The following is a 19,221-nucleotide window of genomic DNA, read 5'->3' on the forward strand; positions in this document are numbered from 1 at the left end:
CGCTTATACAAAAGATACGTATCTTAAAAAAGACAAGAATTGGAGATTTTGAATATGCGAGGGATTTCGTCGAATAGGTAGGCATTTTGAGAAGTAAACCATTTTATCATTTTTCGAAGGTTAAATTCAATCCAGTTTTTACCTACACGTTATATTACTAACCCATTTCTAATGGTGAAACAAACTTGATTTTTGCATGGCTTTCCAAAAAAATCCAAAAATGACTTATTTTTTTCACGTCAATTTCAAAAAGAAAAACATACTTTCGCTTTCACAAGTGGATCAAGAAAAAATGACTCATTCCATGCACCATTCAATGGACTTTGCAATCGTGTTGGAAATTGAAAAGTTGCCTTATGTATTGGGAAGGCACTTCATGCCCGCTGACCATGGCGCAAATGATTACAAACACCAGCCAACTGAAATGGATTTCCAAGTTCCAAGATATGATTTGACACTTGAGTATAAGAAGGGTCGCACAAACCGAGAATCCTAGGAACGGCAGACCATCAAGGCATGAAAGACAGAACAATTGAGACCTTGATCTACTCGAGAACTTAAGAATTTCTAGCTTAATCTGAACCGTAGAGCACCACATGCCAGCCTTTTCTCAGATGATTTCAGTTTCAGAGAAGTTTTTTCATGGAAATATTTTTTTTCATGAAGTAAATTGTGACCTTAGAGGTAGGACAGTTTTAGAAAGTAACCCTTCTAGCAGGCTTCAATGTTGGACAGTGGCTTTGCCATCTAGACCAATGGATCTCGTATTGAATTGCTCACGTTGTCAATGAAATAAAAGAAAATTATATTTGAAAAATAAAAATAAAGGATAATTATGTTTGAAAAATGAAGCCCATCCAATTGTTACCATGCTTAACCGTATGATAGTACTTCTCCCAAGTCCAGCTGCCTATTCAATATTTCCCGAAGGACCACCTATTTGGTATGTATGGCAGCCTGCATAAATGCCTTACATTGATATGCTGAAACAATTGAAAGCCAATAGGAGCAAGCACACCTCATCAGCACCACTCTCAGTGGCCAACATTCTCTCTTGTTCAGCAAGAAGATGAAGGAATTTACAGCAATAGTATACTTGTGTTCTAAGGCACATGCCAAAACAATTAGAAATCACCACAAAAAAATGGAGAATGCTAACCCCCTAAAATTTACAGTCATAGCATGTGCATGTCACAACAACAAGCCTGGCTACTCATTCATGAAAAGATGGAAGATCACCACCTTCGTACCAGAGATGTCAACAGCTAAAAAAACCAACAAGAATTAGCATCGCAGTTGAAAAGCACATGGATAGTGATGCATGTATGAGCAGATTTTCTTATATATGGCTGGTCCAACAAATGCCAGTCATCAATTATTTCTCATGAATGTTGCTTATTAAGCAACAAAAGCTTCTATAACTCTAAGCAGAATTTCAGTCATAGTTCATATAGTTCACAAGCTTAAGATGTTATTTCAGATCAAAGATCTATTCTTTTTGAAAAAGAAAATATGTATTTCCTCAGAAAAAGAAAAGGAAAAAAGGAGAGACACAAACTGAATATTTCAAAATGAAAATCCAACCGCATCATATTTGTCGACGAACAACTTACAAAACCGTCCAGATTCATAATAGTCCATGCGACATTAAAAAAGTAGAGCACCATTCACCACTCATCATCCATCTGATATAGACTACAGATGCTACATACAGTAAAACATCAAGTGCCGTTACTCTAATCCATATGGTACTAGAAAGTAATAATTCTTACAAGCTCAAAATTTGCCTGATTTTCAACAAAATTGAAGGTTGAAGAAGAAATGTTGAATTATATAAAGTCAAATGACAATATAAACAGAAACAATCAGGAAGGTATGCTATAGTGATGGCATATGATGGGTAACAATTTCTCTTGTTACAGCAACTTAAGAAAGAGCATTCTTGATGGCAGTTTTCCAGTTATGTGATCTACACACACACATGCACATCAAGGTGTTTATTTTAAGGTAACATTCTCTTTATGTATTTATGTATGCATGCATGTATGTATGTATGTATGTGTCTGTATATGATTCACTACTGTGGACTTGGCAGGAGACCCAAATTCACATAGTTCTGTCAAATTATTGTCCGTCTGAGAATAGTGATGGGGTCATGTCAAGCACTAAGAATATCAAGCTATAGCAGAAGTAATATGGATAAAGAGTTTATGTAATAATGAAGGTAAATAGGTCCAAAATCTATTGTAACAGTAAGCATGTATCACTTTAGCATTTAATCCAATGCTCTATGGTCAATTGAAGAATTTTCAAGTTGACTTACGTTTCATCCATGAAATAGTGGAAGTAGAAGATGATGCTAGATTTATTGGTATTGAAAATCAGGTTGCTGATGGTTTCATAAAGGGTTCATTGAAAGCACACCAAAGCCACCTGAAAGACAAGTTGTACAGGTTTAAAAATAATGGATAACCTGAGGGTGAGTGTCTGAACCAACGACATTAAGTGTAATTTCTTGTTAAATGTAATATTACTAGGTGATGCCACTTATTAGTGGCACAATTTTCTTTGTTCTTTTGTTCATTTATGTCATACCCTATGTCACACGGACTCGGCTAGGGAGGCGCCGCACTCGAGTCGACACGCCCCGACACAGGTGCGGACACGGGTGCGGCTTCGAACTCGGTCAACGTCGAGTCAGACTCGGTCAACGAGTCGAGGCCGAGTCTGTCCTTTTTTGGACTCGATCAATGTTGACCGAGTCCAAAAATTGTTCATTTTAAGGTAAAAAACAAAAAAAAAAAATCATTTATGGGGCTTCTGAGTCACCGCTTATTTTGGTTGAACTGGGTTTTCTTAAGCTACTCTCATTTTGTGTTAAATGTCGCTAGAATAACTGGAATCTCTGTTGGACCTTTTAGTAGTTTTGTTAAATTAAGGACTTTGTGTTAAGATTTTGTTATGGTGGGATTTCTGGAATTGAAAGTCTTCATTATGTGATTCCTTGTCCTGTCAAATTGGGTGCGAGATCCCTGCCCATGCATGTCAAGGATGGTTCACTACAAATAACCATCATAATTATGTGCAGACAAATTTTTTGAAAAATTTTGACATTTCTATCTTTTCCTTTTCTTGGCAGTATGTACATTTTTTGCAACAAAGCCTCAAACATAAGCCCCAGAAAAAAAAATTCCGGGGGGCGCTGCCTCCCTACGCCCCTCCCTGGACCCTCGCCCGCTGACCGTGCAGTGGGACCCGCGCCGGGGGGAGCCCCCGGACCCCCCTTTCTGCAAGGGCAAAAGTACAATTTGCAAAATTTATAAAAACACTCATGCTGGTGCCAAACTTTAGAGGACAATATCCACATATATGCACACAGGATATATTATTATTATATATATATATAGCCGAGTCCAAAATTTTTAAAATTGCGCCGCACCCGTGTCGCACCCGCACCCATGTGACATTGGTCATACCACTTATAAGTGGTACGTTGTGCATGCTTATTATCTTAATACCTGTTTGTGCTGCCTTCTTAAGGCCATCATTATATAAAATGAATTCCTAAAGGTGTCACCTTTCACCAAGAGAAACAGTATATACACCATGGCTGCCAGCTTCTTCTCTCAGGTCTCCTGCAAGATCCTCCTTTGAAAACCAGACCTTTCAGTATTTCATTATTTTACTCCCAGTAGTTTAAGTATCATAACATTGATGTTCCTCTTTCACAAACTGTTCCATAAAAAAATTAGAGTTGCATTCTACTCATAGTCACCAATATTGCCAAGATTTGGTAGACATTGTGATATTAATGTTTTCTTGAAAAAAAAATCTAAAAATGTGAAAATACCATGATATTTTCCAAAATATCACCCTAATACAAGTATCGTGACAGCATCTTGACATATGACACTTAAAAAAACTTATGTTTATTTACTTTAAGCATAATTTTTTCTGATTTTGTATTCTTTTATATTTTAAAAACTTTTATAATTGTTTCTTTATATTTCTGTAAGAAAATACTACTAAAAACTATTATTTTTTATCGTTTCTATTATTTTTTTACATCTTTCATTCTTTTAAATGCCAAGTTTTTTCCAAGAAAAACCACTGACCCTGAAATCTCACAACAAAAAACTCTCAACAAGAAATAGCTGAGATCCGTTAGTGAATGTTAAGCTTCACCTAAACTTAGCTCACATGACAAGGTCGGATAGCTAAGGCTGTCCAAGAAAGTTGGCCAAGGCCAACCAAGGTAAGCGATTAGGACTGGATCTTGCATGCACAATCTGACCAATCAGGTGGCCAATAGCTAATGCATAGTTGGCAAACTCGACGAGTCAATAAGTTATTACGGATCGGTCCCTAACCGAGTCAAGAAATCAGTATGACTCAGTTAAGGACTAAACTCAGCCAGGTCAATGTTTTGACTTGGTTGATTCAGCTAAAAACTGGACGAGTCGTCCGAGTCTATCAGACTCGGCCAAGAAGCTTTAAAAATGAACCGGTTCATTTTTTGTTTCAAAATTTAAATCATTAATAAAACTGTTTTAAAGCAGTAACACTGGATTTTTGAAAAGAGGTCAGCACAGTGCATACCACTTTCCAACGTTACTTTTGGGAAAGTTGATTACTATAATTGATGGATGCATTGTATTTGGTAAGGTATTAATTAGGAAGAGAGACAGAGTTAAATGACAATAATGGTATTATATTTATTTACCAAAAAAAACAATTTCTAATGCATCTTAAATAACTCATGCAGTTAATCTCTGTGTTTTAAAATCTCATGTTTAAAATATATAATGCAAACCTAGGGCTAAGATTCAATCTTGTTAAAAATTGTAATCTCATAGATAATCTCATATGCAAATATCCCATAATATGTAATCTTTTTTCTCAGTTTAGTTACAATAGCATAGGTTAGTTAGGTTTTTAGTTTTTAGTTTATTTTTCATTTTTGGACATAATATAGACCATTTGCTTTTTGACTAGTCAAAAAGCAAAAGCTTGGACATAATATAGACCTTTTGCTTTTTGACTAAGTCAAAAAGCAAAAGCTAAGAGAGTCGTTGGACACTCCAACGACTCTATTTAGAGCCGTTGGAGTGTCCAACGACTCTCCCTTGCCATCTCTTTTTGTGTATATATATGGGGAGTTACCCCATTGTATCTTAATCTTTGGTATGTGGGTTTTGTCACACTTAAATGAAATCAATTCTTCACTTTTTCATTTGGAATCTCTCTTTTGAGTATTTTGTGTGTGAACCCTAGTAATTCTTTTAAGTGTTTGCCTTGTGTGTGAACCTTTGTGGTTCTTGAGAGAGTTTATTCGTGAAGAAGCATTTGAAGTGTTTGAGGATTCCATTTTCTTACATATTATCAGAGCTTGGTTAAAGCAATCAAGATAAGTTCTTTTGGTGCATTGGGAAACGTGTCACAAAAGTTTCTTGCAAAAAAGTGATTCTTCTTGAAGTGGTGATCGTGTGAAGGCATAAAAAGCTTGCAGGATATTTGTACTCACCATTTGTGGTAGAGTATTCTTCTATTTATTTTTTTTCTTTTTCCTCTTATCTCTTTTTCCAAATATTGTAAAATGGACGACAATGCACCATTAAGCCCATCAAACTAAATGATTCCAACTATGTCACATGGGCTTCAATTATGAAGCATCTTATATGGGAGAAGGGTTTACGGGGATTAGTAGATGGAATCGATGAGAAACCTACTCTAATTCTTACGAAGGACGAAGGAGAAAAGGAAATACCTCTCACGGAGGTAGAAAGAGTTAAGGCCATATCTACTTACGAGAAAAAGTGAAAAGAATGGCGTATGAGACATGCCAAGATCATATCTTGGCTTATTTCAAGTGTTGGTATAAGAAAATGCTCAAGTTTAGAAAAATTTGAGCATGCAAATGAAGCTTGGGACTATCTTAAGAGAATGTATTCTCTTAAAGATATTGCACATGTGTGCAATCTTCAAATTAAAGTAAGAAATATGATTCAAGGAGACAAGAGCATTAGGGAGTATTATAATGGCTTGTCGGAATTGTGGGAAGAATTAGCTCTTCTTGAACCAAAGTGGCATTGTCCACAAGATATTGAACTCCGCCAAAACTAAATTAATGCGGGGCACTTTTTTCATTTCATTAGTGGATTAAGATCGGAATTTGAATCCACTAAGTCTATCCTCCTTTATCGTGGAAAAGTGCTTTCAATAAAAGACACAGTAGAGGAGTTAAGTATGAAAGAAAATAGACTCAAAAGTAGAATCTCCAAGAATGATGATGACTCAGTTCTAGCTGTCTCGAAACCCGAAAACTATGTCAGGACATACAAACCTCCTAACTATGGAAGGGAAAATGCTGAAAAATAAAGAAATGATTTTGAGAGAAGAAAAATCATTTGCTACTATTGTCGTGAACCGAGACATGTAAAAAACCATTGCCCAAAATTAAAAAGGCCCTATGAGAAAAAGGACGCAATCGTCGAACCACCACAAGAATCAAGTGAATCTTTCATTGGAAGCATGTCTCTGGCACAATTGGTGGAAGCTCTTGGACCTCTACTTAAGGGAGCGTCTTCATCTACGGGAGTTGCAGTCTCTTCAGTTAGCACTTCTGATCCAGGTAAAACTCTATGGCTTCTTGACTCAGGTGCTTCTTTTCGTATAACTTCGAATATTGAAATACTATCTGAATGTCATAACTCAAATGGGTTCAATGTTTTTACTGTTGATGGAACATCACTAGAAATTAAAGCAATAGGGAACTTTGAAAAAACTTCTCAAAACTTAAAAGGATTTCATATTCCTCAAATTAGATATATTCAAAAATTGAATCTCAATCTCTTATCCGTTTCTCAATTATCTGACCATGGATATAACGTTTCATTCTATTCTCATGGTTGCCAAGTGCAAGATCACCACTCAGGGAAGCTGATTGGGGAAGGTCATGCTAAAATGTAAATTTGTAAACATATATATATAATAATATTATTATAATATATAAATAATAATTTTTTTCTTTTTCTGTATTTTTCTTTTTCTATTTTTTTTTGTTTTTTGTCATCTAGTTCAATTTGAACTACAATGACAACTAGTCAAGTCTTAGTTAAGACTTGACTAGCAATAGAGTTGTTGGACTCCAGTCCAACAACTCTATTTAGAGCCGTTGGAATGAGTCCAACGACTCTATTGAGTCTCTCATACTCTCCCTCTCTCATACTGTGTATATATAGGGGTTCAGCCCCTCTTGTATTACATTGAAAAATGCTTCTTAAGCATTGCATTCTCTTTGTTCAATAAAAGAATGTTTTTTCCTTTTGTTCCCTTTATACCCTTCTTAAGGGTATAGCTTAAATGTCTTGTTAAGACATCATTTCGAATCTCAACTCGTGTTTGGAAGATCATCATCTCATTTCATGGTATCAGAGCCGCGAAAGTATTAGTCCTTGAAGAAAAGTTGCATCGATTTATGTGCCCACTTGCAAAAGTGTTTATCACTTGAAGAAGAAGAAGTGTTTTATCACTTCGTTGGGAAAGATTCTACATCTTGCTGCCTCGGTTTCCATGCCTGCTTGCAAAAGTGTTCGTTACTTGAAGAAGTGTTTTATCACTTCGTTGGGAAAGATTCTACATCTTGCTACCTCCGTTTCCGTGCCCGCTTTTAAAAGTGTTCGCCACTTGAAGAAGAAGTGTTTTATCACTTCGTTACAAAAGATTTCACGTCTTGTATTGTATCTCTTTCTTTTTCTCACTTCTCTTCTTGTTTTTCTTCTATCCCTATTTTTTCTCTCTCCTTGTAATCGATGGATGACAATGATAAAGTCACCATCATGCCTATGAAATTGAGCGATACAAACTATGTAACATGGACTTCAATCATGAAGCACCATATATGGGGAAAAGGCCTATGAGGGATTGTAGATGGTTCTGATTCGGAACCTAAGCTATCACTTACTAAAAAGAAGGGAGATAAAGAGGTTCCTCTATCGGAAGAAAAGAAAATCAAGACTCTAGCCTCTTACGAGAAAAAATGGAAAGAGTGGAGAATATCTCATGCGAAGATAATGTCATGGCTTATTAATAGCATTGACATTAAAAAATGCTCAAGTCTTGCCAAGTTTGATTATGCCGATAAGGCATGGGAATACCTTAAGAATATGTATTCCCTTAAAGATATTGCACACGTGTGCAATCTCCAAAAAAAGGTTCGAATGATGATCAAAGGAGACAAAACTATTCGTGAATATTACAATGGTTTGTCCGAACTTTGGGAAGAACTTTCCCTCTTAAAACCTAAGTGGCATTGTGCCGAAGACATCGAGCTTCGTCAGAAACAACTCGATGTTGAACATTTTTACCAGTTTCTAACTGGTTTGAGGGCGGAATTTGAAACCATTAAATCGGCCCTCCTTCACCAGAAAAAAATTTTTTCTATTGTTGAAACTATTGAAGAATTAATAATGGAAGAAAATCATCTCTGAAAAGGTTCTTCTAAAACTGAAGATGATTTTGTTCTAGCTGTGTCTTGACCAGGGAATCATGTTCGATCTTATAGACCTCCTCACTTCAATCATCAAAATGGTGACTATGACAAGAAGAAAGTTATTTGTCATCATTGTCATGAACCAGGACACTACAGGCCACAATGTCCCAGAGCTGCAATTGCTGGATCGGATCCCAAAGATCAAGATGCACCAGTTTCCATAGCCCAACTAATGGAGATTCTTCAGCCTCTCATCAAAAGTGTTTCTTCTTCATCTGAAGCTTCAACCGGCGCAGCAGCCTCATCTTTTTCCGATCCAGGTAAAATTTCTTGGCTCCTTGACTCTGGTGCATCTTTTCATATGACTCCAAATAATCAAAGTCTATCCGAATGTGTTTAAAACAAAACAAGTGTGTCAAAGGTCTTTACAGCCGATGGGACTTCTCTTGAAATAGAAGGAATAGGAAATTTTGAAAAAATCTATAAAACAAAAAAAAATCTATTTCAGAAATTAGATATGTTCCCAAATTGAATTTAAATCTTTTATCTGTATCTCAAATTTCTGACTATGGGTGTAATATTTCTTTTTCTTCTCATAGTTATTGGATACAGGATCGTCAGTAAGGCAAGCTGATTGGGGAAGGCCATAGAGAAGCAGGACTCTATTACATGGATTTTTTTAAAATGCCGAAGAATGCTTTTTGCTATAATATTCAGAAAAATGAGTTGGATCTGTGGCATAAGAGACTTGGTCATCCACATATAGCCAAAATCCAACTTTTTCCAAATCTAGGAAAATTTTGTAACTTTGAATCATTTGACTGTAAAGATTGTATTCTTGGCAAAATAAAAAGATTACCATTTCAAAACAGAACATTTTTTTCTTCAAGACCACTTGAATTAGTACACTCGGATGTTTGGGTCCTACACCAGTAATTTCTAAAAGAGGATTTGCTTACTATGTTATTTTTGTTGATGATTTCGCTCGACATACATGGATTTACTTTCTTAAACATAAGTCTGAAGTATTTTCATACTTTTAAACATTTCATAAAATGGTTAAAAACAAGTTTCAAAATGATATTACCATTTTTCGTACAGATTCAGGGGGAGAGTTTTTATCCACAGATTTTAAAAATTATCTTAGGTCACATGACATCGCACATCAAAGATCTTGTCCTTATACACTTCAAAAAAATGGGCTGACAGAACGTAAACATCGTCATATTATGGAAACCATTAGGACTTTATTAATAACAAATCAAGTCCCTAAAGACTTTTAGGCAGAAGCTGCCTTAACTGCTACATATATGATTAATGGGATGTCATCCGCTTCTTTACAAAATATCACTCACATTGAAAAACTTATGAACGTTTCTCCAGACTACTCTAGACTGAGAATATTTGGATGCAAATGTTTCATATTTACCGACAAAAATAATAAGCTTTCCCCTCGTGCGATTTTCTGTGCTTTTCTAGGATATGCTAAAAATCATAAAGGTTATAGGTGTTTTGACCTCAAAAATAATAGATTATGTGTCTAGAAATGTTTTCTTTCTCGAAAAAGAGAGCTTCTTTGATTTTGAAAAACCAAAGGATGACACTGAGTACTCTTTTTTATTAGATCTGACATCAAAATCTGATGAATATGATCTTGATTATAACTTTGATAAGGATCAAGGAATTATTGATCTTGATCATAATGTTGATAATGAAGAAGTTCATAGAGACACCAGTATCCAATATTCCAGGCGACAAGGGTCTAATCCTCCATGTGCACTTGAAAAATATTCTCACATTCCAACTAGACGGTCATCCAAAGTCTCAGGGCCTCCATGAAAGTTTGTGTCATACGAGTCCTTCTCTCCTACATATAGGGCAGTCATTGCATTAATTCACTCATATGAAGAACCATCTACATATCTCCAAGCAAAAAATGATGTCAAATGGATAGAAGCCATGAAAGCTGAATTAGATGCACTAAAAAAGGCTTCTACATGGACTATTCAAGATCTTCCTCTAGGAAAGAAAACTATAGGATGTCGATGGATTTATAAAATTAAAACCAAGAGTGATGGCACTCTTGAAAGATATAAAGCCCGATTAGTAGCCAAAGGTTATGCCCAAGAATATGACATTGATTATGAAGAAACCTTTGCTCCTGTGGCTCGTATGACAACTGTCAGAACCATAATTGCATTAGCCTCTATCAAGAAATGGTTCATTTTTCAAATGGATGTCAAAAATGTTTTCTTAAATGGAAAGCTAGTTGAAGTATACATGGAACTCCCTCCTGGTCTAAGTATTCCTAACGGTAAAGCCCTTCGCTTAGAAAAAGCTCTTTATGTACTTAAACAAGCATTAAAGGCTTAGTATGATAGGTTTAGTCGTGTTATGATTGATATTGGTTTTCAATTCTGTTTAACTAACACTGCTTTGTTTGTTAAGAATTCTGATGCAGAAAACATTGTGCTTCTTCTTTATGTGGATGATATGATCATCATTGGAAGCGATAAACAGGGAGTTAAATAGATCAAAACACTTCTTAAATCTCATTTTGAAATGACTGATTTAGGCTTATTGAGATATTTTTTAGGCATTGAAATTGCTTATTCTCCTAGAAGATATTTATTATCTTAGACTAAATTTGCTTTTGACATTGTTTTCAGGTCTGGTATTACTGATGGTAAGAAAGTAGACACTCCAGAAGTTGTTAATGTTAAAATGAAGATTGATGATGGAGAACTTCTTGTTGATCCTACTCCTTACAGACAGCTTGTCGGGGCACTTTCCTATCTATCCATTATCAGACCATATATAGCACATGTTGTTCACACAGCAAGTCAGTTTCAACATGCTCCTATTTCTGTTCATATGGGAGCAGTCATACGTATTATCAGATACATCCAGTCCTCCCTTTCACGAGGACTTTTTTTGTTTTCTTCCTCCTCTCTTGATTTACTTGCATATACTAATGCCGATTGGGGAGGTGATCCCAATAACAGACACTCAACCACTGGTTTTTGTGTCTTTTTAGGTGAATCGTTAATCTCGTGGAGGTGCAAAAAGCAGCATAAGGTATCTCTATCACCCACCGAAGCTGAATACAGAGCCGTGACAACCACGACCATAGAAGTAGTTTGGCTCCGACGACTGCTTGCTGACATGGGAGCTGAAGCAACAAAAGCCTCACTGATGTATTGTGACAACAAAAGTGCGATCTACATTACAAGTAACAGAACATTCCACGAACGCACCAAACACATCGAAATGGATTGTCACTACGTCGGAGAGTAATATCTACATGGGACAATTGATCTGTCATATGTTACTTCAGAATATCAGTTAGCAGACTTCTTTACAAAGCCTCTCACTGCTCCCCGATTTCACTTTCTCTTAGACAAACTTTCGCTCATTGTACCGTAAGTTTGAGGGGGAGTGTTAAAATGTAAATTTGTAAACATATATATAATAATAATATTATATATATATAAATAATATTTTTTCTTTTCTTTTTCTGTATGTTTATTTTTCTGTTTATTTTTTTGTTTTTTGTCATCTAGTTCAATTTGAACTAGAATGACATAACTAGTCAAGTCTTAGTTAAGACTTGACTAGCAATAGAGTTGTTGGACTCCAATCCAACAGCCCTATTTAGAGTCGTTGGAATGAGTCCAACGACTCTATTGAGTCTCTCATACAGTGTATATATAGGGGTTCAGGCCCTCTTGTATTACATTGAAAAATGCTTATTAAGCATTGCATTCTCTTTGTTCAATAAAAGAATATTTCTTTCCTTTTGTTTCCTTTATACCCTTCTTAAGGGTTATGCTTAAATGTCTTGTTAAGACATCATTTTGAATCTCGGCTCGTGTTTGGAAGATCATCATCTCATTTCAGGCCATAGAGAATGAGGCATATACTATATGGATTTTTTAGAAATTCTCAAGAATAGGTTTTGTTGTAATATTCATAAAATGAACTTGGATTTATGGCACAAGAGACTTGGTCATCCTAACATATCCAAAATTCATTTTTTTCCAAATATAGAAAACTTTTGTAATTCTTAGACATTTAAATGTGAAAAATGTATTCTTGGAAAAATGAAGAGATTAACCTTTCAAGAAAGAAATTTTATCTCATCTCGACCTCTTGAGTTAGTACATTCAGATATATGGGGTCATGCACCTATCATATCAGAATGAGGGTTTTCATACTACGTCATTTTTGTAGATGATTTTATAAGACATACCTGGATTTATTTTCTCAAACATAAATCCGAAGTATTGTTACATTTTCAAATATTTCATAAACTAGTTAAGAACCAATTTAAGAATGAAGTGTCTATATTTCGCACTGATTCAGAGGGAGAGTATTTATCAAAAGAATTTAGTGATTACTTAAATCTACATGGTATTTTACATCAAAAGTCATGCTCATATACCTCACAGCAAAATGGTTTAGCAGAACGAAAACATAGACACATTATAGAAACAACAACTTTGCTCATTACTCATCAAGTTCCCAAAAAATTTTGGGCCAAAGCTACTCTAACCGCAATATATCTCACTAATAAAATGCCATCGTGAAAAACTTTTTAAACAAATTCCAAATTATTTGCGATTAAGAGTATTTGGTTGCAAATGTTTTGTTTTCTCCAATAAAAATGACAAGCTTTTCCCCCGGGCCATTCCTTGTGCATTCTTTGGTTATGCAAGCAATCAGAAAGGCTATAGCTGCCTTGATCTCAGAACTAGGAAGTTATATGTGTCACAAAATGTATCTTTCTTAGAAAACAATTTTTTTTAAACTAAAAACCCTAGAGAGGTTGATAAATACTCCTTGTTGGACATAGTTCTAGAAATTAATGAAGAAGAAGTTGATCAAGAAGATCAAAATAGTATAATCAATGTTGAAACATCTCATCCAGACTACATTCAATACTTCATGCGAGGAAATCTAGAAGAACCTTGTGCTCTAGAAAAATATATTAATGCGCAAGATCAAATAGAAACTAGAAAATCATCTAGGGTGTCAAAGGTGCCGAAAAATTTGTATCCTATGAATCTTTTTCACCAAAACATCAAGCATATATTGCCCTATTGCACTCCTATATAGAACCTTCAAACTATAATATAGCAAAAGAACATTCAGAATGGGTCGAAGCTATGACAACCGAGTTAAATGCCTTGTAAAAGGCAAACAATTGAACTATTCAAGATATTCCACCTGGAAAAAAGCCCATAGGATGTCGATGGGTATACAAAGTTAAAACTAAGAGTGATGGCACTCATGAACGATTTAAAGCTCGACTAGTCACCAAAGGCTATTCCCAAGAATATAGAATAGATTACGAAGAAACCTTTGCATAAGTCGCTAGAATGACTACCGTAAGAACTCTAATAGCCCTTGCCTCCATAAAGAAATGACATATCTTTCAAATGGATGTCAAAAATGCATTTCTCAATGAAAGTCTAGCCGAAGAAGTCTATATGGAACCACCTTCTGGCATTGAAGTTCCTCAAGGAAAATCTTTTCGGTTACATAAGGCCTTATATGGTCTTAAGCAAGCCCCAAAGGCTTAGTATGATAAATTCACTAAGGTTATGCTTGATTTTGGATTTCAATTTTATCTTACTGATACAGCTTTGTTTATTAAGAAATCTAATGTAGAATTCATCATTCTTCTTCTCTATGTGGACGACATGATCATCACATGAAGTGATAAACAGGGTGTTGAAAATATCAAAAAAAATCTCAAAACCAACTTTGAAATGAATGATTTATGTTTTTTAAAAAAATTTCTTGGTATTGAAGTAGCTTATTCTCCTAGAGGTTATTTACTAACTCAATCTAAATTTGCTCTTGATATTATTGACAGGTCAGGAATCACAGATGACAAACACTTTGATACTCCTGAAGTTGTGAACATTAAAATGAAAATTGACGATGGGGAACCTCTTGAGAACTCAATACATTATAGACAACTTGTTGGGGCGTTGTCTTACCTCTCCATCACAAGACCTGACATTGCACATGTTGTTCACACAACAAGTCAATTTCAGCATGCCCCCACCTCTGTTCATATGGGAGTTATGTTACGCATTATTAGATATATTAAAACTTCTATTTTTAGAGGACTATTTTTGTCAACTTCTTCCACACTAGAATTAGTTGTTTATACTGGTGCAGATTAGGGAGGTGATCAATACTCAACTACCGGACTGTGTGTGTTCCTTGGAGAGTCATTGATCTCATAGAGGTGTAAGAAGCAACAAAAGGTCTCTCTTTCGTCTACTGAAGCCGAGTACAGAGCCATGGCTACCACCACCATGGAAGTGGTCTGGTTGAGACGACTACTTCATGATATGGTGTTACAAGTACAAGTGCATCACGACTATGTTATGACAATAAAAGTTCTATTTACATTGTCAGCAATCGGACATTCCACGAACGAACCAAACATATCGAAATGGACTGCCACTATGTACATGAGGAATTTCTACAAGGCACCATTGATCTTCTCTATGTCTCCTCAGAACTTCAACTGACAGATTTCTTTACCAAACCGCTTGCTACTCGATTTCACTTTCTCTTGGACAAACTTTCGGTTGTTCAACCGTAAGTTTGAGGGGGGGTGTTAAAAATTGTAATCTCATAGATAATCTCATATGTAAATATCTCATAATATGTAATCTTTTTTCTCAGTTTAGTTACAATAGCATAGGTTAGTTCGGTTTTTACTTTTTTGTTTATTTTTCATTTTTGGACATTTTGCTTTTTGACTTGTCAAAAAGCAAAAGCTTGGACATAATATAGACCTTTTGCTTTTTTACCAAGTCAAAAAGCAAAAGCTAAGAGAGTCGTTGGACACTCCAATGGCTCTATTTAGAGCCGTTGGAGTGTCCAACGGCTCTCCCTTACCCTCTCTTTTTGTGTATATATATGGGGAGTTACCCCGTATCTTAATCTTTGGTATATGGGTTTTGTCCCACTTAAATGAAATCAATTCTTCACTTTTCCATTTGGAATCTCTCTTTTAAGTATTTTGTGTGTGAACCCTAGTGGTTCTTAAGTGTTGGATTTGTGTGTGAACCTTTGTGGTTCTTGAGAGAGTTTATTCGTGAAGAAGCATTTGAAGTTTGTTTGAGGATTACATTTTCTTAAAGGGAGGTGTTTAAGGGATAGGATTTGGTTTTAATAAATGTCATTAAGAGAAAGGGGTGTCCTTGGCTGTCAAAAATAGACAAAAATGAGCCTGGGTGCGCATTTTTAAAGCTTGCCGACAGCCAAAATGCAGGATATTTCAAAAAGGTAATAACGACAAAAGGGTGAGTAATAATGACTTTATCTTTATTACTTCCGAAAAATGACAAATGTTGAAAAAAAGTAATAACCACACATTAATTATCATTATTAGTTTTAGGTCAAAAGTAATAACGACCTATGTCACATGGGTGCAGGTGCGGGTGCGGCGCAATTTCAAAAATTTTGGACATGGGGACTCGACTATATATATATATATATATATATATATATATATATATATATATATATATATATATATATATATATATATATATATATATATATATAATAAAAAAATCGATTTGTTTTTTAGTTTTTTACCCTAAAATGGACACAAATAGACTCGATCAAAGTTGACCGAGTCCAAAATGTGGACGGACTCGGCCCCAGTGCATTGACCGAGTCCGACACTTGGTTGATCATGTCCGCCCCGTGTTTGAAGCCACACCCGTGTCGGGGCGTGTCGACGAGGGTGCGTCGACCCCCTAGCCGAGTCCGTGTGACATAGATAACGACAAATGATTTATTTCGGGAAAAATCTAAATGTTTACCCTAAGATCCATGTGAAAAGGTAAATCTAAATGTGTACCCTAAGATCCATGGTTAAGATTAATGTATTTGCATTATTTTTTAAGTTTATTTCGGGAAAAATACATAGCTTAATGTTTGTAATTGAGGATCCCTAAATCGGGACAGATTTGCCACATTTATAACGTGTGCAAATATGGTCCAGGGTTGGTGCATGTATAATGATTGCAATGGGGTGCAATAATATGTACTAGCATGTATTTTGTAATTTAACTTGTTGATAGATTCATACCTAAACCGAAATTCTATAAAATCGTGGTTGTTGTTGAGAAGCATGCGTGATTAAGTTGTATGAGCATACACATACACATTTGGAGTTCAAAAAACAAAATCTGCATGCATGTTTCCTTTAGCAGGCTATACAAAAACTTTTTTTTGTAGTTCGTTTAGGTCCAGGTGGCTCGGCAGGGACCGGTCTGGGTCCTGCCCAGCCCAGCCTAGTGGCTGGGCTGGTGCAGGCCTGGCAGACCTTGCCAGGTCAGCCACACGGCCTGGGTAAACTTAAAAAAAAAAGTACTTTTTTTGGCATGGGCCGGCTGGCAGCCAGTCGAGTGACACTCGGCTGACTGCCAGGCTATGGCAAGTGTTGCACAGGCCCACCCTGTGCACTGTAGTGCCCTGCCAGGCCCAGCCGACTCAGTCGGCTGGACTGGATCAGGGCACAGCCAGTCGGCTGTGTGTTGGCAGCGGCTTACACACAAAAAAAAGTTTATACTTTTTTTCTGTGTGCTGGCTATCAGACCAGCAGAATCCAATTCGGCTGGCCTGACTTGCCGAGCCTTGTGGGCAGCCAAGCCCAGCTGAGTAGTTGGCTGGGCATGTATAAAAAAAAATCAGATTTCCTGTTAGGTGGGTGTGTTTAAATACATGCTAATGAATGGTTTTTTTTTCTTGTTGATAGCATATGAAAATTTCAGTTATCCTTGTAAATTTCCAGATTTTCTTCTTATATGACATTCAGTCCAATGCATTTAAAAGTAAAATAGGTTTCATTTTCTTGTGTTTGACATATCATGGTTTATCAAAGCAACATTTCAAGGCTGCACCTTATGCCTATATGTTTATGCATATATTAAATTGATGCATTTGGCATGTGCGCCATTACTTGAGTACTCACGGGTGTGATTAAAGTGCGTGTGTGCGAAAGCATTACATATGACATGGATATGCATTTGACAGGAGCATGCAAAATTGAATGAAAGCATGAAATTGACATGACTATGTGAATGCACGCACATGCATATGGGTATTATTAATGTTTCGTGGACATCTCAAAAGTTGCATACATGAATGTGCATTGAAAAACATGTGAAAGTAATGTATAATGGCATATGATTGAGGATTTTTGCATATGAATGCATTGTCGATCAAATGGATCACCCTGAGCTATGTGAGCCTCGAGCATGTGTTGCTCTTGTTTTAGTTCTATGCATTGCAAAAATCGAATGTAACATTATTGTTTTTGTAGAAGGATGCACCACACCCTAGGTAGAGAGAGAGACGGCTGCACATGTAGAGAAACTCGTTAATTAACATTAGGGCTCTCTCTATATTAAATAGAGGCCAAAATAATAAATTACATCTAAGTCCCTTATTTAATAAAACTTTCAAATAACCTCCAAACTAAGAAGGTTTAAACTTAAACCACCTACTCTCAACACTCCCCCTCAAGCTGGAGCATAGATATCAATCATGTTCAGCTTGTCACAACATTTTGAGAAATTTGGTCTAGCAAGGGGTTTTGTAAACATATATGCAACTTGATCTTCCGACTTTAGATATTTGATAGTGATATGTCTAGCTTGAACCATATCTCTTACATAGTGGCAATCAACCTCAATGTGCTTTATTCTCTTATGAAAGATAGGATTGTTTGCTATATATGTTGCAGCCTTGTTACCACACATCATGGTCATAGGAGAGGAAACCTTCACCTGAAGATCATGAAAAACAGTACGAACAAACATCAATTCAGCAATTGTTTGGGCCATATCCCGATATTCTGATTCTGCACTCGACCTAGAAACCACATTTTGTTTCTTACTTCTCCAAGAAATCAAGTTGTCTCCCAGAAACACACAGAATCCTGTGGTAGATTTTCTATCCACTATAGATCCTGCATAGTCAATATCAGAATAGACCACTATCTGCAGAGTTCCACCTTTCCTGAACAATAACCCCTTTCCAGGAGAAGATTTTAGATATCTGAGAATCATAATAGTTGCATTCCAGTGTACCTCAGTTGGTTTGTCCATAAACTGACTAACTTTGCTTACTGCTAAAGCAATATCCGGCCTGGTCACAGTTACATACAGTAGCTTCCCTACTAGGGAGCGATAGCTTTTGCTATCAACCGGTTTTGACCCTTCTTCAAACAACTGAACTTTATGGTCCATGGGAATATTTGCTGGTTTGACTCCCAACATTCTTGTTTCCTTTAGTAAGTCAAGAACATACTTCCGTTGAGACAAAACCATCCCTTCACGGCTCCTGGCAACTTCTATACCCAGAAAATACCTGAGTGAACCAAGGTCTTTTGTAACAAAGTTTTTTGAAGATGAGCCTTTGTGGCTTCAATAGCTTTCACATCATCTCTTGTAAGAATGATGTCATCCACATATACCACCATAACAACTATGCCAGAGCTAGTTTTCTTGATAAATAATGTATGATCGGCTGCTGACCTATTAAAGCCAAAGCATGACATCACTTCAAACAACTTTTGAAACCATGCACGAGGACTTTGTTTCAAGCCATAAATCGCCTTTCTCAATCTACACACCTTCTAACACTCCCCCTCAACCTCGAATCCTGGAGGTTGTTACATGTAAACG

General features: G+C 36.2%; 1 protein-coding gene across 1 annotated transcript in view; it reads right to left on the reverse strand.

Moving 5' to 3' along the window:
• Positions 1-808: 808 nt before the first annotated feature.
• Positions 809-19,221, reverse strand: part of LOC149837375 (uncharacterized) — a 47,356-nt gene continuing 28,943 nt past the window's right edge. The window contains exon 5 of the mRNA XM_090006000.1: positions 809-1,265. Coding sequence (XP_089862126.1) covers positions 1,236-1,265 — 30 coding nt within the window. The 3' untranslated portion in view covers positions 809-1,235. The remainder of the gene's footprint in view (positions 1,266-19,221) is intronic.

The sequence above is a fragment of the Nuphar pumila genome, chromosome 5 (assembly GCF_984573655.1).
Source record: "Nuphar pumila chromosome 5, dmNupPumi1.hap1.1, whole genome shotgun sequence".
NCBI classification, from domain to species: Eukaryota; Viridiplantae; Streptophyta; class Magnoliopsida; order Nymphaeales; family Nymphaeaceae; genus Nuphar; species Nuphar pumila.